The following is a 23,435-nucleotide window of genomic DNA, read 5'->3' on the forward strand; positions in this document are numbered from 1 at the left end:
AAATCGTTTCACACTTGTTCTTCTATAGCAATAATTATCGTTAGTTTATGGTGTCTAAAATATATTTAAGGAAGTCCTCTGAAAAAGCAGGATCTTAACCCACAAACGATCCGTCTCATACAAAATAATTTTTAGAGAGAAAGTTGAATAATAGTGTCGAGCTCCTTCGAGTGATTTCTGACTCATTCTTCCTCAATATGTCTTTATTAGAAAATCTTAGATCTAAAATATCTAATCAGCCTTTTAAAAAAATAATTGAATATCTCTATAGAAACATTTTTGTAGAAGGATCTCAAAACTTATAAGCTCTAACGAAAGGTAGAAAGGAAATGTCTCCATATACTATATAATGGGTTGTCAAAAAAGTCTTGCGGTATTTTTTATTGAATTTTTTTTCATTGAAATTGAAATTAATTTTTGATGACTCATTCCCAGCTCTTGACCGATGCTACGGCTGCTACTATGCCGGTCTCTTTCGACCAATTCAGCGATTTTATCGCAATTTTCGACGACAGGCCTTCCGGAGTGTGGCGCATCTTCGACCACCTCTACACCAGAACGAAAACGTTGAAACCATCGTTGTGCGGTGGAAATGGAAACTGTATCGGGTCCATAAATTGCCTTTATCGTAGTAGTACTGTAAAATATGCCGGATTTTCTCTTTACTTTGCTCCATGTTTGCGACACTATAACGCACGAACGAAAGAAACGACAATCAATCAAATAGTTCGTGAAATGTGCTTTCCAAAAAGGTATAGCATGACCCGATGCGACGAATAAAACTAGAATTACGCGCTTTCAGCGCCAACTAGCGAAAATACCCATTATATAGGGTAGTCGAAAAAGTCTTTTCGTATTTTTAATTAAATTTCAGCTTATTTTTTTATATTTACAATGAAATTTAATGAACCAAATATGAACTATTTTGATCGACCAGTTTTTGCAATTTTTCCGCTAGAGACATTATTCCATCAGTGTAAAACTTTACTGATTTCTCGTCGAAAATCTGCGACAAGTAATTTTCACAGGCTTATCTTGAAGCCAACTTTACTCCATTAAGGGAGTTCTGCATTGACCGAAACAAATGATAGTCCGATAAGGCAAGTCCAGGGCTATATGGTGGATGCATCAAAACTTTCCAGCCAAGCTCTCTCAGTTTTTGCCGCGTCATGAAAGATGTGTGTGATCTAGCGTTGTCCTGATGAAAGACGAAGCCCTTTCTGTTGATCTGTTCTGGCCGTTTTTTTCGATTGCTTGCTTCAATCGCATCAGTCGTTGACAGCAAAATGTAGAATCAATCGATCGACCAGGCTGGAGCAGTTCTTAGTGAATTATTGCTTTCCAATTCCACCAAACACTAACATAACCTCTTCAGGCGTCAATCCTGGCTTTGCGACCATTTGTTGAGCTTCACCACGCTTGGAACATTATCTTTTTCGGACATTATTGTCGTATTTGATCCAATTTTCATCTCCCGTAACCATTCGCTTCAGAAATGGTTCGATTTCATTTCGTTTCAACAATGAATCCCAGATATTAATTCGATTCAATAAATTTTTCACAGACAACTCATGTGGTACCCAAACATAGATCTTCTTTTTGTAGCCAGCCTTTTTTAAATGGTTCAAAACCGTTTGATGATGAATGTCAAGTTCTTTAGCGATGTCATGGCTGCTTATGTGACGGTCCTGTTCAATCTTTCCATAATTCATCGACTTTTTCAACGATAGTTCGACCAGAGCGAGGTGCATCTTTCACATCGAAATTTCCAGAACGGAAGCGAGCGAACCATTGTTGTGCTACGCGAACCGATACAGCATCGTCTCCGTAAACTTCACAAATTTCATTGGTGGCTTGCGTGCCACTCTTCTCTTTTTTATACAAAAATTTCAAAATATAGCGAATTTCTTCATTATTTTCACTCATTTTTGAACAGCTGTAACTTATTTCAACTTACCCGAGATCTATTGACAAAAGACGAAAAGACTTTTTCGACTACCCAATATGTATTCCATAGTACTGGATTTCAATTTAAACTATTCAAACTATTTTGTTACTGCAATTACTGTGAAGTAAAAATAGTTTGTTAAAAAAAGTCCGATAATCAAGAAAGTGTGCATACGGACCACCCTTTATATTAATATTGGTGCATGAAAAGTTTCTCATGTCCACCTACTACCGCGAACCGCCTTCAATACAAGGCGGGGGTTTCTCTAAAAAAAATTGCCTATAGATCTTTAAAGCCCCACCATTTAAACACTACGGGATCCCCACACACACTCGATATTATTCCCATTTGTTGAATGTGCAGCACTTCCACTTCGCACCCAATGCGAGTTTGCTTATTTGCCTTGCTTGCCCACTTTGCACCAACTTCACAGCCGCATTTGTCCAGCAACTGACCTCTTGTACCTTAAGTGCACGTCTATATGTACATATGTGTGTGTATACTCACATACATGAAATATCCCGATCCCTTTTTCTATTAGCAAACGCCCTGCCATAGCAAATTGCTCAGATTTAATGGCGTCAAAATATGCAAGTCTGCAGTACGTGCAATATGCCATTTATTTGCTCAGCAACGCCTTTGTTATTGTTATTGTTTTGTTTTGCAACGTTTTTATTTTCACTATCAACTCCACATTCCTCTTCGTTCGCCCCACGACACTGCACTAATTTGTTCTGTGCAGTACAGCGCGCGGTAGTCTTGAGTGTGCTCCCTATTCTTGTTGCTTTTGTTGTGCTTTATTGTACTTTTAGTCATGTTTTGTTTATGTACTGTCATCTCATGCAAAGTCGCCGTTTTTCTTGCCTCACCCAGCAGCTCCTTTGTAGCATTTTGTTTGGCTTGAACTGTTCTGCATTACTCATACGCCCCTCTCTCTCTCTTCGCTGCGCCGGCATCCTTTTTCCGCGTGCAACACTCCCACGCTGTGCGGTGTCGTGTCGCATGGCAAGTAACTCTCTTTGCCAACCGACAAGTCGCGAGGAGTCAAGTCTGTAGTTCATGCAGTGGCGTCATTTGTGGCAAATGAATTTCCAATTTTTATGTAAAACGTTATAAAAAAGATATTTGTGCGTATTTTGTAGCGCCTTCTTGTTACTGTACATTCGGAGCATTGTGGTCGGCTTCACATTTTATCTTGCTGCATAACTTCACATCCGCTGTTCGTGAGTTTCTAGTTTAATACATACATATTTACATAGAAAAAGCCATATTTACATAATATGCTGATAGTTATACCCTCAACAGGTTAACGAAGAAAGAAAGAAATGCTGAAAATCCTATAAATGATCAGGGTAACGAGCAGAGTCGATTTTTTCATGTCCGTCTGTCTGTATATATGCGGATTAGTCGCTGCATTTTTTAGATAACGATCTGAAATTTTGCACACTTCCTTTTCTTCACAAGAAACTGCCCATTTGTCAGAACCGCCGACTTCGGACCATTGTAGCATATACATAGTTGCCATACAAACTGACCCATCCAAACCCCGCCGACCAGACTTTCTACGCAACAAACTTCAGACTTGCACTGACCGCCATTCACAGTGGAGCCATTAACACCTTCACCGACTTTCTATCAGTGAATAACGTATTTGGAGTCAAACCACCATGCATTGCAGACGAAGAGCTCGAGTTGCCGCGAGAATCGAGAGTCTTGCGGAGTTTCGTTCTGGATAATGTAGCAGGTTAAACTCGTACTTATCCAGATTCGAGCCTGACATATCAAACATATGTCCAGTTTGCAACGAGTACCCGCATGACACTAGCCATCTCTTTGCATGCCCAGCTAACCCCACTCAGCTGACACCACTCTACCTATAGTCCGACCCCGTCGAAACAGCATGTTTCCAAGGCCTATCTAGTCCTTCCTACCGTTGGATGACCTCGATGACAACTTAGCTAATCCTTACCATCCCAAAGGGGATTAGGTATCCATTACAACTAGAACAATAACCGATCCAACCAATTCCTGTATGGAAGGTTCCCTCATTTCAATAATTATCTTCACGAAATTTGTCATGGATTATGGTCTAAGGCGGAGCTATAATTTCCGAATAAATTGTTCAGTTAGGGCTACCATATCATATAGCTGCCTTACAAACTGACCGATCAAAATCAATATTCAAATCATTTCAAACCCTTTTATGCATTAAGAAATGCATCTGTGAAGGGTATTATAACTTCGTTGCAGTCGAAGTTAAGGTATTTTCTTTTTTTTTATGTTCGCTTCTCTGCCCCCACTCCGCGCCTCTCTTTCTTACATTAACTTTGACTCATTCATGGCAACCTCATATTTTTCTAATTTCCGTTTTGCTTCTCCTTCCTCCACATCTCTGTTATTTTGTATAATATCATTGGCCTGTAAATTAGCAGCGCTTCACTGGGCTTGTTGTGCTTGTGTTATAATTTTCACTCTCCCTCTTCGTGTTTTTCCCACTAACTCCAAAAAGATTAAGCCGTATATATGTGTATGTGTATGTGTACGTTTCCACCCAAATTACTTACCGTTAATTTGCTCGCCCAAATGATAATCTCGAAATTTAATTGTCACTCACTGGGTCTATGCATTTGGTTGGAGCTTTTTGGTGTTGTTATTGCTTTTGCTGTTTGTGAAGCTGCATTATCAGCTGACAGGCGACCTTTGAGGTGAAGTTGTGCAGTAAAACATAAACGTGTTGTGCGTTGTATTAATAGCTTCAGGTATTTGGATCAAACAAGATAAAAATCCGGCGATAAGCTGACATGAGATACGTTGCAGACGCTTACGAAAGAGATTACGAAAATACACCGAAATGAGTTTATGCGGCGGAACTCTAAAGCGGCGTTTGTTTTTTCCCCCTTCTGTCGGTTCAACTCGTTATAATGCTGTTTATGTGTGTTGGTATGTGCAGTTGGTTTGGCTGCAATGCAGTTGTCGATTGCATAACCATATTTTCAGTAGTCACATTCGTTTAGTTACAAAATTAGTAGATTTATTTGAGAAACTAGGTCAATTCGTATATTTATTGTTTGATGCGCTGAAGAGGACAAAGTAACTTGAATGAAATTTGTTGTCGGGCAAATTTGTATCTATTTCACACAATACTACGTCTACTTGGATATGGTGGATAATTTTTTTGTACTGTTAAAGGGTAAAAAGGGTACAACTTTAGAAAGCTATAGACATTTTTTTAATGATGGGTCGAATTCGAATATTAGTTATGCTTAAATTTTTTTCTTCCCAAAGTTGTCGGCATAACTTGTTTCCTCTCTACTAAATCAAAATATCAATCAGGTGGAAATTATCGCTTTAAAACAGCAGTTTTTTTAACAAATTTAAATTATACTATGCAACATAACATATGGTTCATAGAGAGCGATACACCATTTTTAGCGGTCTTCCAACTGTTTCCCACCTTTTACGTGATAAGCATATGCTTAATCTTCTGTTGAAAAGTAGGCCTCAGTCTCGAGGACTTATTTCGAAAGAACATTCTCTTCAGATTTGAAAACAGGAAAAATTCGCTAGGGTCCAGTTGCGGAGAATATGGTGAAAGGCTAATCAATTCGTGTTCGAAGTATAATCGATACAATACAATTCTGAATATAACCATTAATATTGGGTAGTCGAAAAAGTATTTTCGTATTTCTAATCAAACTTACAATGAACGTCGAATCTTAATTACAATGAACTTTAATGAACTTAATACAATGTGTACCATTTTGGTCGACTACTTTTTGTCATTTTTCCGCTAGAGACATTATTCCATCAGTGTAAAACTTTTCTGGTTTCTCTCTCAATCAAATGGCCTCCACGACTTATTTTTCAGGAATGTATTCGTTGAACCCAATTTTTGAGAACTTTATTGCTAAAGACTAATAACTTCAAATAACCTCACAAGAAGTTGTCTAATGGTGCCAAATCACAACTTCTTGGAGGGCATTCAATGTCACAATTTCTTGAAATTATCGAATCTCCAAACTTTTCTCGCCACAATACGGTTGTTGCAAGTGCTGTGTGGCACGTTGTCCTATCTTGTTGGAACCAGATGTTGTCAAGATCAACTTCTTCCGATTGCGGTCATAAAAAGTTGGTTATCATCATCAACGGTATAGAGTTCTCCATTGACAGTAACAGTGTTACTAGATTCATTTCGAACCAAAAAGACCAAAAACCACTCATAAATGTAAATTTAGGTGAATGTAATGGTAGTTCATGAATAATTTGTGGATTTTTTTCGCACCAGAATCAACAGTTTTGTTTATTAAGATTATTTTGTTAAAAAATCGTTATCATTTTCAAGTTGTTTCAAGGTAAAATCAGCAATTTCACGACTTTTGCGGTGGTCCAATGGCTTCAGTTCTTGAGTGAGAGCAATTTTATACAAGTTGTGGTTTGAGACAGTCCCAATTCTTGAGAACATCTTGGAATCACTTCGAGTGATTCTTTGCCTTATTGGAATTTGAATATTATATAAAGAAAATATACGTTCAAAATGTTTAGCAGTTCAACGAAAACAACGGATCATGACATATTAAAAAAACACTTAGAAATTAAATCATCCCTATTGAAAAACTCGGTATATTCAATTTATTTGCCTATCCTTTTTAAGTAGAATTTTAGCTTTGTACGAAAAGAAATACTTTTTGCGCTGGTTTTATAGAAAAGTGGGATAAAAAGGTTAGCAATAATGACCAAATGCTATGACTGTTCAAAATTGACCCGGACTGACGAATAAAAAATTATTATCGCATAAAAAATAGACTTCTAAAAATCTACCTAAGAGTTGACCAATTCCAATTTTTCATATCTTTTTCAAAGGCTTCGGCTGAGATGGGATTCAGTGCCTTTAAAGAATTTGGTTTTTTCGGTTTCAACTCATTTTTAGAGCGTCATGCGCTAGATTGTTGGACAGTTTCAACGTTATCTACATAAGTTCATGTTTTATTAGCAGTAATGATACTTACCATAGGTGTAGCGTCGTCAGCTACGATATCAGGCATCTTGTAAACTCGTTTTCGCAAAGAATCTAGGTAAAAATTGTTAACGATTCGCTTTGCAGGCGCATTGTAACTATACTAGTCCCAGTCAAATTTGATCATATGGTATGTAGTAGTATAAATTCTTACAGAACCTAATATTTCTGCTAGATATTCTCATAAATTGTTTTCGTTATGGCATAGATCCCACATTATTGCTATTTACCCAAAATTACTCTAATTTTTAAAATACTTCCATACCGTAAAATAATTAGATTCTTCACAAATACTTTAGAGTAGTCAAGCCTTTGAAATATCAACAATACACACAACTGCTGGTTCCACAAATGTTCAATAGAATTTTTTACTTACCAGAACCCTTCAATTTTCCAACTCACCAATAAGCATCACTTAAGTGTCACTCACATTTATTGCATCAGCAATAATTTCCACTTGAACAAGGCAAGTGAGCATACCAAATATTAAAGTCGATTATTAAAACAAATGAAATGAAAGCAAAAATGCGGTGGAACTCCCCAAAAAGCAGCTGTTAAGCGGCTTAAAGTTTAATTACTCAAATACTCAACTCAACTCATCTCAAAAAAGCAACACCACAAAAATGCAAGCCACCAATTATGCCGATTACCATAAACATAACATACAAGACTTAAGAATTTAAGAATTTAACGGAATGCAGAAACCACAAAGCAGCCAAGTGAGCATTGCGCTGCTCCCCCACACTCTCCCTTGCCTTTGATATTAAGAAAAATGCACCGCTTTCTGTGTTGTTACTGGTGAACTCCACTGCAGAGGGGGACTAAGTGTTGCACTTTTATTGCTTTTGTGGATATTATGTCAAGAGAGCCCCAAACCAATTTGTAACGATTGCCATTCATAATTTTTAATTGCCTTTTCAGCCACTTGAGATCGTTAAAACAACAACTTCGTTTATTGGGCAGCAGCTGTGGCACACAAAGTGCTTTGATGACATTGACGTTTAGTGCAAAGGGGTGGGTGCTGGCAACGAAAGTGGTGCACATAATAAAATATGTTTAATGCAAACATATTTTCATAGTGCATTTTTATTGGTTTATATACATACATACACATAAATACATATATACATAAGTATGTACCCCTGTGTGCCCTTAATGAGTTTATTGCCGTAACAAGAACTTCTTGGCACTTGAATTGGCTTTGACGGGAAAAATGAGTAGAGCATGATAAATAGAAAATTAAATTAAAAAATATAATACATATTTATGCGAGTACCCAAATGCATATATACAAGTTATCTACTTTCATTTTCCATAATTTTTTTATACATTTTTTTCTATTTAACTTTTTTCTTTTTGTTTGAGTTTTCCATATCGTCAACAGGTTAATTTCTATCTCCAGCAAACATAGACACCCATACGCAAACACATAAAAATAGCGTTTCCGAGCCTATCGGACATTGACTGTAGGCCAAGTGTTGTAGTTGCATTAAACGTCAAAAGTAATGACGAAATTGCTTGACAGATAGTGTTACTTTGTAAGTTTGCTTTTTTTATATGCAAACATATGTATGTATCTGTGGGCTTATATACTACAAAGTACGAGTATGTTGCCACTTGGTTTGGCCCATAGAGTGTCATATTTATTTTTATCGAAAATTAAAAAAAAGCAAGAAAAAACGTTAACTTCGGTTGCTCTGCAGTTAATATACCCTTGACAAGTAAAGAAGTTTCCATACAAGAACAGGAGCAAGAAAGATCGTTCAGTTTATATGACAACTGTGTATATTAGGGCGGGTTGAATTTTTTTATACATAAAATAATACGGAGTAAATGTTCTTTAGATCATTCTGAACAACTTTCTCTAAGAGACTATGGCTCTAAAACTGCTTTTGATCCAACGTTTTTTAGGCGAAGTTTAAAAAACTGAAACATCGGTTGTATGGCAGATATGCTCTATAGTTGTCCGATCTAATCGATTCTGCCAAATGATCAATGAAAAAAACTCCAAAACTGACCAACCATACCTAAAACAATTCGCCTAAAAGTTGCTTCCTCGAAACCGGCCCATAGTTTCTTAGGTAAAGTTGTTCAGAATGATTCCTAGAACTCCGTAGAACTTTTTGGCTTCCTGAAAATCGTGCCAATCCAATATATCAAAAATAAAGTATATGCTTTAGTGGTCCGATCAGGAAACTTTCTTTGAATTTCATAGCGAAGTTTTGTATAATAATCCATGCTGAAATTGGTAAATAAATCTTGTCAAATGAAAAAGTTTCCCATTACTTTTGAAATAAAAAAAGTTTTTCAGATAAGCGCTTGATTCCGAGAGTTTAGTTTGTATGGCAATAGCTGCTATAGATGCTATAGTAATACAATCTAAACGATTTCTTGGGAGAATGCACCATTGTTTTGCATAACCACTCATGTCAAATTTCGGGAGAATTACTTTTCAAATAAAAAAGTTTTCCATATAAGGGCTTGAGTTCGATCGGTCAGTTTGTATGCCAGCTATATGCTAGAGTATTCCGATCTAAACATTCTCTGTGGAGATTGTAACGATGGTGTAGATAATAATATGTGCCAAATTTCGAGAAGATATTATGTGAAATAGAAGAACTTTCCATATAAGGACTTGAGTTTTATGGGTCATTTTGTATAGCATATATATCTAAATCGACTTGTTTTAGGTTATACATACAACCATTAGGTGAACAAAACTATTATACTCTCTAGCAACATGTAACAAGAGTATAACAAGTAATAAGTACAATATTCCAGTATCACTCACGCATAATAAAGCCACAAATGCAAAACAAGCGCTTGCGCCTAGCGGAAAACTCGCAATTTTACGCTTGACTACGATTACCAAAGAGTTTGACATAGATACATATATAGTATATGGTATATAGTTTTTTTATACTATCGTATCAGCTATTATCTACATAAATGCGTACATTTATCTACTCCGCGGCCTACTACTATCAGGTGTCTGTTGTTATACTGTTCATTCACCTGACACATCACGGCGATCAAAATAAAAAGAATCAATTATTTACTCGCCACTACTCAAGCAATGAGTGTTGACAAACAAATACACACACTTACACACATACATGCATATGCATGTGTCTACAACAATATCTCCATAAGAATCAGATTAAATTTCCTATTTAATTGAAAAGTGAGGGAAAACCAGTTCAACAACTTTATAGTATGAGTATATCATTGATTTGTAGTGGTTAAAATTACTCAACATTTGTGATAATTTTCTTTTACATATTTATTATTAATATAAATTCTATATACGTTTAAATATGCAAATAAATGCAGCTCATTTAATTAACACAGCATTAACACGTTTCGGTTAAACAGCTTACGTTTCGAAATCAGTAGTGAAGTGAGTGGTAGTAGTAAGAAAAACTTATTATGAACCAACTCGATTATCATATGCTGCCTTGAGGCTTCTTTTACATATTTCATTCTTAAAAAAAAATTGATGAAATTTTAATGATCAGATTATCACAGATAATATGTTCTGTTAGAAGGTGCGGTTGATAATCTGTAGATTATGTTAAGCTATGATACACTTTGTTCTTTGTAGTTGGTGTTGACATTTAATGAAATTCTAGGCAGATTGGCTGAAATGAAAAGAATTAGGTATATCAGTAAATAAAGTGTTGCAGTGACAAAAGTAAAAGAGTAAATAACTGAACTTTCTGGAATAAATCAAATCATCTCGTTAAATCCATTTGATGATTTGTTCTATGCTAAGACGACTGGTAAGGCCATACCCCAACATAATACTAATAATATTAATAAAATCTTCAAAAAATTATTAAAAGAAAAAATGTAAATAATTTCGTTCAATATTAAATCATATATAGATATATATATACATATATATATCGTCCCCTAAAATGAAATACAACGTATCACCAAAAAAATTTAAATTGAGTTTTTTATTGTTTACGATTCATTAAATAAAATAGCATACAATTTTCAGCTTCCGCTGTCAGATATAACCAGTATATAACTGTTTTATAACCAAAACTCTAATTTTCTTTGAATATGATTAGTTTCTAATATTATCGTAACGATGACGATATGGCTTTTAGGATTCATTGAACTTTCTTTTAACAGAAAAATTAATAACTTTTCAAATATGAACTCCCAAATTTTATGGCATTTACTATTTAAATATATTTCTGCCGATCCTTTCTCCCAGAAAACGCACAAAAATTCGGTATTAAAATAGTCAGCACTTGCCATAGCGCATTTACTTGACTTACCCACATGAGATATGTGTTATTCTAACAAAGCCGAATCGTATGATCTGAGTGCCCAAAAGACATTACCATTTCTTGACTTAATTCGTTAATACAAAGTTCGTTGTAATGAAGTAATGGTTTTTCTCCATATTTGACTTACTTTACCATGCTGTTGGAACTGTTTTGCCACAATTGATATTGAAATGAATAAATGCCGAACTAGGTGTGAGGTCCAATTACAAAGACATCTCATCGTCAAAGGTGGGTATGTCGAAGTGTGAGTTTGAATTTATCTTGCAGATTTCCACCTAGTCCAAAAGTGTTCTATTGAGATGATCGGCGTCAAGCACGATGTCGTCAAGATTGTATGAAGGCTTTTACTATATTTTTGCCATATCGTACTTTGACAAAAAGTCTGACGACTACCCTTATAAAAAACTTCATACTTCAAGAAAAGACCGTTCACTATTTAAATTGAATGACCATAAAGGGAACATCTAGTATGATTTTTAATAAAGACTACCGTTTCAATACATGATTTAAGGAATTACATGAGTTTCCTCGAGTGAAAAACCGCCTTTTTCAACTATTTTTTTCTCATATAAAAAATTAAATATTTTATTCGAACTTTTTATTGTTGCACACAAACACTATTAACAAAGAAGTTCTGAATTTTTTGGAAAAAAATATTTTAAACTCGGCCACGCCTTTTTCGGTGATCCCTCGGAAAAAAGATGCGCCCCCGTTCAGTCCTTACAGTATCATCTAAAGTGAAAAGATACGTGTTTTACTTAAAACACTAACTTAGAACTTGGACGAAGGAAAAAACTGAAAATTATATTTTTGGCGAACATTTTTACAAAAACATAAAGTTTCAGTGAAAATTTCGCGAATTTTTTGTTTTCAAATAGCTGTAATCGAAAAAAAAATCCTTCCTCCAAGTCTTTAAGAATTATATCTCAAAGACCTGTGCGAGAAATCTTGCCAACTGACTTCAAAAACATAGTTTCGAAAAACACGCGACTCGAGCGCACAAGCTCTCAAGGCTGTATCTCCGAAACTATTACTCGGATCAACCTGAAAATTTAGGAGAATATATATGTTGCAGAATTTAATAAGATAATAAAAAAAACGATTTTTTGAAACCCGTAAGCTCATGTAACCCCTTAAGAACACGCAGAAAAAATTTGGAAGGAAATGATTTAAATTTTTCGAGTTACACGTGACTTTAGACAGAGCTAAAAAACGTATTCTGCTACAAAATAAAAATTCACTAAAAATTTGGTGTTTTAAAAAAACAGAAGACTAGTCTTGCAAAATTTTGGTAGTTTGCGATGCGAAACAATTTAATAATGATCGGATAGTTTGAATTCGAGTAGCAAAGTGTAGAATATAGTTTTGGGAAAAACGCATTTAAAGAAGATGGTTCTGTTTGACTAAGCGGCTACACTGTACAAAACTCTAACTAAAAAACTATTTGAAATAACGATTTGAAATTTTATCATGTTATTTTCAAAGATTAACCTATTGAAATATGAGAAAACGATCTCTTTATTTCAATAAGGAGGACACCCCTTAATTTTCTCGTAACCTTGAATTTTTCAACGAACCCTTCAAATATTATCACTAATTTAATTACTTTATTTATTTACTTAATAGAACTGTTATTAAACTTATGTTTCTTCTCTTCTCTACTTACAGGCTATTAGTTGGTGCTCCTTTAGATAAAAACCTCCAGCCTGGTACGAATCAAACCGGCGCGCTATATCGTTGTCCGATTACGCAGACGTTCAACGACTGTGAACAGATCATAACCGATGGACGAAGATGTAAGTTTTATGTGATTAAATATTTTAAAACATTAAAAAAAATATTTTTCCATATAGTTATTTATTTAACTGCTTCATAGATAGTTTTTCTAAGTAAATAAAAATTGTGACTACAATCGATAATTGAAAGAAAATCTACAATTAAGAGAAGATTTGTGTTTAACTTAAGCGAAAATATCTTATTTACTATCTGTTGCTTATATAGTTATTATTTTTGTTTTCTTACTTATATATTTATGCTGACATCTGGTGAAGGTTTTCATGTTTCTTTCAAACTATCGCATAGATATTTGTTTTGTTTTGTGACTGAAAAAAGTACAAGAATTTAGTTAGAAAAAATATTTTAATAAAATTTAATTGTAAATAATTATTTTTCTTGCTCTATGAGAGGAATAACGGATAGTGTAGTTAGCGGTCTTGGTGCTAATTTACGTAAATAACCGAAACTTTACTTGATTTGGCAAAAAAAAAAAAACAACACATATAGAGTGTTTGTCAATTAATCTATTGGCAAGTGTGTATATTATAAAAATCGTTTGCTTAGTAAAAAAATTATATTTTTCTTGTACAGTGAACTATCGGAGAATTGTGACTAAAATTTGCGCTAATAATTAGAAAATTTTGTAAATAATTATTTTACATGTTTATATACATATTAAGGAGCAGTTAATTATTTTGCTATTATATGTTTATATAATTCCTTATATTAGGGGTGTTCTTAAATACATATTTTTTTATTTCGAAATACATAAAAAATTAAATGTTCTGATTGTTCATTAAAAGTCCGCAGATTTTTTCAAAAAATATTGAAATATTGTTTACAAAATAAGTGAAATAGCAGTACTTGAGTATCAGTAATTTAATTATTTATTCAATCAATTTTATACATTAGAAACAGTAATGATTATAAAATGTTATTCTTACTAAAATTTTTATGAATTACTTGATAAAAAATAATTTTTTTAATAAAACATTATTTTTTTTTATTAAAAATTATGGAAAAAAGAACTTTTTTCAATAAAAACATAATTTTTTTAATAAACTTATTTTTTTAATAAATAAAATACGTGTGCTCTTCCGATCTATACAAATATTTTTTTTTATAAAAATAATATTCATTTCAAATAATTTTTCCTTATCTACGGAAAACCTACTACTTAGATATGCTTGATAATAGAATTTCGTTAAAAAAAATTATCAAATTTTTTAAAATACTCCATTTCAATTTGTAATTTAGAGCACCCCTAATGTTAATATTATATTTATTTACCTATAAATTTACATATTTCAATTGCTAAAAAAAACCTTCCCTCAATTGATATCCTACAATTATTCCCTCTTACCTACCACAAAAGTATATATTTATAAAATTTTTATTTTTTCTCTTTTTTTATTTTCTTCCCCTTTTTATACCGAAACCAATATGTAAAAACAAACAATAATTGGTACGCCATGGACTCCTTTACATTGTAATATATACATATATATATATTTAAACAACTCCAACGAAAAAAAAAAAAAACGTGCTTACTTTGTAGCGCCCGAAGGAGTTTATGAACCTAGTAAGTGGTATGGGTGCTTTACTTGTTTACAGATTTCTAACCAAGATTTGTTTTTTTTTTATTTGTAATGCATATTTTCGTTGTTGTTTTCACTTTTTAACTGCTCACATGATTTTGTTATTAATTCTACTTTTACTTTCAAAGAAATTTGCTTGGTAAATAACACAAAAACAAAACAAAAAACATTAATAAATATGCACTTACACAAAAAATAATTAAAATTTGCTAAATGTAAATATCTTTAAATACATTATGTATTATACACATGCTCAATAAGGCTTAACAATTTGTAAAACATAAAAATGTATTAAATAACAAACAAGTAAAACCGCACTAACCACTATTCATGCCATAAAATAATGTTGGAAATTCCCTAAAATGAAGCATACTATTATTTTTATTTATTTTTTTTTTTTTGTGCTCAAAACTCCCGCATTCTTAGATGATGATTTAGCTAAAGAGAATTGCAACTTTTCCGGCTTTTATTTTCTTAATTTTGAATATTTTTGCAAATAATCTTTCGCCACTCTGAGTATATAAGCACCCTAAAAATCAGCTTGGCGCTTACCGAAAATTCCTCTGTGTGTATTATTTGATGCGTTGCGTTATTCTAGACGCTGCTGTTGCGCCTGGCCGGTTTTGTGGCGTTGAAAAATTTATTTTTTTATTTTTGCTCATTTTTCTTTTGTATTGTGCTATTTCCAAATTTCCAAACAAGTCACGTTTCCATGGAATAAAATGAATTTGTGACTCATTGACAGATGTTTCATAACAAATTTATAAGTAAATTAGTCAGTTCTTGGTAAAGATAGAGACTCGGAAAGCTTTAGCTATGAATAGCTCCAAATGCTTTTGAAACTATAATACCGATTTCACTGCTTTAATGTATTGCTGAATAATAAGCTTTCTATTAAGAGTTCTATGGAGCTTTGATAGTTTGTTAACAAAAGCGTGCCAACTCTGCAATATACATATATACCCCTGTCACGATACATTAAACCACATTTTAAAGAATGTCTTCATATACTTTTCAGAATCAAGATTTAAAAATAATAATTAAGAAAGGATATAGAGATATCAATGATTAAAAATACCTTATCGTAACTGACAATCTGTTGAATTGATCTAAATTCCTCAAAATTCAAAACAAATAATTTTTTAAAAATGTTTTATAAGTTAAATCGCGGTAATTGCAAAAATACCGCAAAAAAGGGGTGGTAAGGTTTGCGTGGCCATGTATGTAAATCTAATATCGTTAACCTGTACAAAACTTATTTTAGGTATCGATGATCGCTGCATTGTATTCTTAATTATCTATCCTTAAAGGCATCCTTTGATCTTCCTGATGGAGTAGAATTATATTATTATGCCAACCGTATGTTCTGTAGATTTACCCTGTACCCACTTTCAAAAGCATTTATCTCTCAGGATCATTGTATCTCCTTCTAAACATCATTTTGCTACCATGGTCTTATATTTATTGTCAATTATCTCGAAAATCCACTGTTGCTATTCAAATAATTGGTTTTCTTATTGTAGCCATAGAAAACATTCTTCAAATAATCTTAAAAAATGCAGCCGAATTGACCTGTCCTTGGACGAAAAAAAATTTGATGTAGTTCCATTACGTTTACCCGATTAACCGTCGTAAGAACAGCTGCTTTGTTAAAGACCTCAACTGTTTCTATTGGACTCTGAGAATCTGAGTTCTTAAAGAAACACGTATCTGAACACTCGGGTACACGCTTAGACTTCATACCGAATCACTTGGATCATATAGTCGACAAACCAAACTCAAGCGGCTCCTTCTCTGCCCATACGAGGTGTGTTCAAAAAGTATCGCGACAGTTTGCTGACAGTTTTCTACGATTGCAGGGGCGTGCTGCATCATGAGTTCTTGCCACAGGGAAGAACGGTCTATAAGGAATATTACCTGCAAGTTATGCGCAATTTGCGTGAAAGAAACCAGAAAACGCCCGGATTTGTGGAAGAACAAAAATTGGCTTTTGCACCACGATAAGGCGCTCACACATCGTTGCTTGTGCGCGACTTTTTGGCCAAAAACAACACACTAATGATGCCGCAGCCACCGTATTCCCCAGATCTGGCCCCCTGTGACTTTTTCTTGTTCCCTAAACTGAAGAGGCCCATAAAAGGACGACATTACGCTTCTCTTGACGAGATAAAGACGGCATCGAAGGAGGAGCTGAGGAAGATAAAAAAAAATGATTTTTTGAAGTGCTTCGAAGATTAGAAAAACCATTGGCAAAAGTGTATAATATCTCATGGGGATTACTTTGAAGGGGACAAAATAGATATTCGTGAATAAATAAATAGTTTTTGAAAAAACACAAAATTCGCTATAATTTTTGAACACACCTCGTATAGCCGTTGGAGGAGAGGTGCAGTGACCTTCTTTACAGTTGGGCCAAAACTTAGGGGGAAGATTGGTGGAAAGCTTTACTGTCGGGAGCTCTCTATAATCTTTAGCTTCAGACCTTCTTCCAAGCTAAGGCAGCCATTAAGGCAGCAGCAGATCTACTGCTCCGGAGTGTAGCCTCCTTCAGAGAAGTGACCATTCACTCAGATAGCAGAGCGGCGTTACTAGCGTCATTAACCATGCATTCAGGGTTGGTCGAGGAGGGCCTAACCTCGTTATCAATAGTATCGAGTGTCTTTGTGATAAGACTGGCATGGGTGCCTGGGCTGCACAGTTGATAAGTTGGCAAGGAAAGGCATCCTAGAACCGCTATAGGTAGAACAGGAGCGGATCGGTGCTCCCGCATCCTCTTGTCTTCTACTACTAGATATCAGGGAATTCCTACCATCATCGGTAATTTTTTAAAATATAAAAAAAAATTTAAAAAATTAGCAAGTTAAAAAAAATGTAAAAAGACTTTCATTATAACTATTTAGTTCCTATAAATAAAGTCTGACTGCGTAGGGCTTACGTAGAGCACTCCACTTCCATGAATATTTACTAAACAGCGCATAAATTAACATAGGTACATGAATTTCCACACATTTTTTGTTGTAATACGCATTGCAAACTTGTTGTTGTGATTTCCCTAACCGTGTCTTACAACCATTCGAACATGTGTGTGTAATTCTTACAACGCTTACGCAGATCACACATAAATTTCACACTTAATGTATGCGACCATATGACCTCCAGAACACGCATGGCGGCACTCCTTCGTTGACGGCAGCCACTGAGAGCCACACTGATGCTGTGAATGCTATTGCTGCAACACAACATTGTACATGCCACTTTGCGTTGAAACAAACAGACCAACACACATATATGGACTATTCAAAAGACTGCGTTAAACATGTGATTATGTTAGGGAAACTCGTTAAAAGTCAGTCGCTCGTTTGATCGGCTGCCTTTTGGTTTTCATCACCCTCTCGCCCCCTTTACGCCACACGCTCGAACGCAAAATGTTTCAGCGCCACTTCGGACGCATTTTTATGTACTCCAGTGCCCATTAGCCGTTTCATTGGTTCCACATTCATTTCGTCTTTTTCTGCTGCGCCACACTTTATTTGTTGCTGTTTTGTTGTGCGCCCTTTTATTTGTTGCGCCCCATTCGAGGCGTTTTCGCGTAAATGATCACATTCTTATTTTAGAAACATCATAACTTATGCTGTCGCTGGAAGTCTGCCTGTTCTTCTTCTTCTTCATCAGTGCCAGTGATTGTGCGTCTTTCAGCGCCCTACGCAGCCACGTCGCTACGCCTTCAGCTCGCTTTGACTTTGCCATACAAAATGCGACCGCTGCTCTTTGGATCTTCAGTCTGTAAGTTCTGTTGTGCGCTCCAGTCGGCATCGCAGTCAGTCAACCACGCAAGTGACAACAACATTTTTGCCACTCGTACTGGCAACCCCAATTCGGCGTTCTGCTCATTGCCATGCTTTCGGGATTTTGAGATTTTGATGTCAGTGTCGGTTGGTGGAGCCGCCAGCATGTGTGTGCAGCATAAAGACCGCTTATTGTTGTTTTTGGAGTTAGTTTCGTTTTTTCGATCTTTCACATTGCTTTTGTTATTATTAATAGCCATAGCTTTTAGTTAAAGCAGTTGTTGCCAAGAGATGTTTATTTTTTTGTTTTGGAATATTTGCGTGGATTAATGCCTGCGTTTTCGCTTGCGCACCCCGCGCGATCACCACGATCATGCTGCAGCCAAAGCTTTGCCATTTTTATGGGTTGGGTCGATAATATCCTCTTTTCAATTTGGGCTTTCGCAAACCGTAACCCTTTCATGGCGTTTTATTTAGCTGTTCTGAATTTTTGTTGCCTAGCCCTCAACGAATTTGTTCTGATTTCGACTTTTTCCACTTTTTTGTGCGTCTCTGCACTGTCGCTTTCAATTTCATTGCGATTCGCTCGAGCGCACTTCAGTTTTCTTAATTTACTTACACTGCTTTTGTTTTTGTTATGCCATTGTGGCTGGTATTTCACGCATATTTGTCGCGCTTAATCCAATTGATGGCTCATTTAATTATAGGCATTTGCTATCGAAAGCACACAGAATGATGTCTTTTTGTATGTCATGTAGGGTCCATGAAGTTAAGCTGAACCACGTTTCACTACAATCTCGATCTATACAAAACCTTGAATTGGTCTTTATATTATTTTAATTCTTAGCTATGATATTGCAAGAAATGTTGGCAAAATAATAAATAATGCCCAAGAAATTTAGTTTTCCAACATTTTTCTTGTATAAAAAATTGTTTCATATCACTTTACCCTCGAAGTTCTCGGGATAGATAGCTTTCAGAGAAGGGTTTGAAATATGTACATACATAAAGAGCATATAAAATTTGAAAACTCTCTGAATCAGTCTAAAACTGAATACTCAAATAAAATGACATAGTATTTAAATACAGCTAATGTGAATCAATTCCTTAAGACATTTCTTCTTAAGGTTGATAAAAAGAAAAGTCATAAAATGTGAGAACCCTCATATGGGCACACGTGATTATAGAACGATTTAAAATGGAATAGAGCTATTCCTATAACTATGAAAAGTATAGTCTTGAATTTCCAAAGAAAAAACAGGTGTCATGTAGAATCCAATCCAATGGTGGAATAATAAAGGGGTTTCAATAAAATAAATAAAACAAAAACGGCTTGGGATAGCAATGAAATTCTTTATTCCTGTAAAAGTACTTTTGATGCCATTATGTGTGGAACTCGATTTCTTTTGCATGGCCACCACGGGCGCGCTTGCAGAAGTCCAGACGCTGAACCCAATTTTCGACGGTTTTCAAGCATGAATCGGGTGATACTGCTGCAATTTCACCTACGATATTCGTACGATGTTTATCAATCGTCGCTGGCTTGTTGGCGTGGACCATAGACTTAAGGTAGCCCCACAGGAAATAGTCTAACGGTGTCAAATCGTACGACCGAGGCGGCCAATTGACTGGACCATTTCGTGAGATAACCCGTTCACCAAACTTGGTTTTCAATAAATCAATTGTGACATTCACAGTGTGGCTTGTGGCGTCGTCCTGTTGGAATCACATATTGTCCAAGTCCATATCTTTCAATTCGGAACAAAATTATTCGGTTATCATACTTGTAGAGTGGTAGCGGTTCCCATTCATAGTAACATGCCGGTCTTGATCATCACGAACGAAGAACGGCCTAATGACGCCGCTGGCCCATAAACCGCACCAAACCGTAATTTTTTTCGGAATCCAATGGTGACTCATGGAGTACTTGTGGATTTTTGCCTGACAAATAACGCATATTTTGCTTATTGACGAAGCCATTCAGCCAGAAATGAGCCCCTTCAAGTTGTTGCTCAGCCCAATTCACTAACATTCGACCATTCTAAAGCGGTTTCAGTTCTAACGTCAATTTAATCTTGTAAGGATTTATGCTAAGATCTTTTCGCAAAATTCGCAACTACGACGAGATATCCGCACGCTTGAGAACGACGTTTGAGTTATTGTTTGGGGTCTTCCTCAATTGATGTGTTAGCGACAGCAATATTTTCGACATTACGGCCACTTCTTTGACTCACTGGAACGGGAATATTTTGTTCTGGATTCTAGTTTATCAACTAGACGCTCAATTGTTGGTCTGACAGGACGATTATGATGACCATAAATTGGACGTAGCGCTCTTAAATTTGAGGCCACTGACTCCAAATTTCGGTAGTGAATTTTAATAATTTCGAAATGAAATTGCAAATCTTACTGAAGAGAAATGTCAAAAGAACTGGAAAGAATTTGTTATCCCTATCGGTCCACTTTTGTAGCGTCGTTTTGAAAAAAACTAAACAGTTATACCATATGTGCTCAAAGGCCTTTTACAGTTATTCCGTGCCTATTTTCGACGATTAGTTTTTATTGTGTACTTTCTTCATAAGTAAATTATATCATATTATATTCCTGATCCTCAAAAATATATCTGATTTCCAATAATTAATTCAACATAAATCGTCTCTCTTAAAGATGTATGTACTAGATCTTATTCACTCAAAAACGAAGGAATAATAATATTATCTTTGGTACTTAAGATTTTTAAGCTGCCTTTGTTAATCCGATTTTATCGAAATAATTATCGATGTGACTTTTTTGAACGCCTCGACAGTTTTATATCATTAGTATTTTTGGCATGAAGGTGCCGGTACTGCATACTCACTAACTGGCCATTTGAAGTCTGAAATTGAAACCTTTCGTATTCTGATTGAAGAGCTTCGAACTTTAATTTACAAGAGCCTAGAAGAATAAGCAAATAAATATGATGACAAAAAATATGGTACCAAATATTACAACACTCATATTCTATCTATATTATATATAAAATTTTCTTAGATATTATCATATACATATGTACATATAAGTAGTATGCATTCCTCTTTCAATTTCTGTAATTTAACCTACAAAAGTGCGCTTTGCAATCGAGAATATCTGCCGCGCAGTCAAAACAGCTATATAACCAATTTAAATGCAATGCAAAATTCAATTATAAGCTCTTAGAATACCGAAACAATAAAGAAGCCGACACAAATTTTTTAAAACAAACACTTCAACGACAAGTAGACACACGCTGTGTGTTCTACCTGTACCTGTGGAGTTTCTGACTCCAGTCACAATTTGCGTTGAAATGGTCGAATGCGATAGGGGACTTGTACAGTGGTTAAATTTTTTTCTAAAATATAAAAAGAAAAATTTAAAGTATTTATTTCTTACATACCTCAAATTGTATCGTTCTGAATTACAAAAAAAAAATAATCCTTCATTTTACAATATAAAAAAGTTTTACATTTTGAAACAAGCTTTAGAGTTCTAACATAGATGGATATTTTTATTTCAAATTGCAGAATTCATCAATTCAAGAGATTCTTTTAAACATACCACTAGATATATGTAGGATATAACGTTGTCTCTTAAAGAGAGAAAAATGTTCTTTTTTGCTTTTACTATTTCTCAACAAATTGTTAGCAATTTTGGTCTTAAGGGGTTACATGAGTTTCATCGGATAAAAAAAATCTTGTTCAAGAAGTTTTCTTTTTCAAGAATTTTTTTTTCATATAAAAAACCAATTATTTTATTAAAAAATTTTATTGTTACAAACATACACTATTAACAAACAAATTCTGAAATTTCGCCATTCCAGTGAACCCTCGGATAATAGATGCGCCCGCGTTTGTAGAATAACTCCTTAAAGAATCACCTGAAGTGGAAAAAATACGTGTTTTAGTTAAAACCTTAACTTAGAATTTGGACAAAGGAGAAAACTGAAAATTCGATTTTTCACTGAAATTTTCGCGATATTTTTTTTTCAAATAGATGGAATCGAAAAAACAAAAAAATTCTTCGTCCAAATCTTTAAGAAATGTATCTCAAAGACCTGTGTAAAATTTTATGAAGTTGAGTAGTCCTCAAGAAATCTTGCCAACCGACTTTAAATACACAGTTTCGAGAAAAATGCGTTTACAGACGAAGCACTTAGCCTAGCTAGCCTCAAGCGCACTAGCTCTCAGGGCTGTATCTCCGAAAAATATTCGGGGTTTTTTGAAACCCGTAAACCCATGTAACCTCTTAACTATAAAATCTAAAATAAAGCTGTGTTTATTAAGTAGTAATACGAGAAAAATTTCAGCTTAGTAGTTTCTATATTCATAGATAATTTCTTGAAATCAATTAGACATGATATTTATCATATACTCTGAAATCGACTTTTCAAGGTATTGTAATATATACATATTTTTATACCCTACACATTTATATTAAGTTTGTCTTAAAGTTCGTAACTCCTACAAGGAAGCGTCGGAGACCCTATAAAATACATACATATGTATCTAAATGATTAGCATGAAAAACGGAGTCGATTCCGTTTGTCGTATATGTGAACTAATCTCTTTTTGAGATATGAACCTGACATTTTGCACACATATTCTTTACCTCCAAATAAGCTGATCATTTTTGTTGTTGTTGTAACGGGTACCTAATCCCTGTCAGGATGGTAAAGACTAGATAAGTTGTATTCGACTTCATCCAACAGTAGGTCCAGGAAACGTGCTGTTTCAACGAGGACGAACCAAAGGGAGCAGGGTGTCAGATGAGGTTTAGTGGGGCATACAAAGAGGTGGATAATGTCATGCGGAGACCCATTACAAGCTGGACATGTATTAGATATGTCAGGGTCTATTCTGGATAAGTAGGAGTTTAACTTGCTACCTGCCTTATCCAGAACAAAACTCCGCAAAAGTCACTCTCGATTCTCGCGGCAACTCGAGCTCTTCGTCTGCAATGGGTGGTGGTTGGACTCCAATTACACTATTCACTGAG

At 34.9% G+C, this 23,435-nt stretch overlaps 1 protein-coding gene across 1 annotated transcript in view; it reads left to right on the forward strand.

Annotated features, from left to right (window-relative positions):
- LOC120773774 (integrin alpha-PS1) overlaps window positions 1-23,435 on the forward strand; it is a 93,266-nt gene that overhangs the window by 39,922 nt on the left and 29,909 nt on the right. Inside the window, exon 2 of the mRNA XM_040102857.1 lies at window positions 12,935-13,062. Within this exon, the coding sequence (XP_039958791.1) occupies window positions 12,935-13,062 (128 nt within the window). The remainder of the gene's footprint in view (window positions 1-12,934; window positions 13,063-23,435) is intronic.

Source organism: Bactrocera tryoni, chromosome 4 (assembly GCF_016617805.1).
Source record: "Bactrocera tryoni isolate S06 chromosome 4, CSIRO_BtryS06_freeze2, whole genome shotgun sequence".
Taxonomy (NCBI): Eukaryota; Metazoa; Arthropoda; class Insecta; order Diptera; family Tephritidae; genus Bactrocera; species Bactrocera tryoni.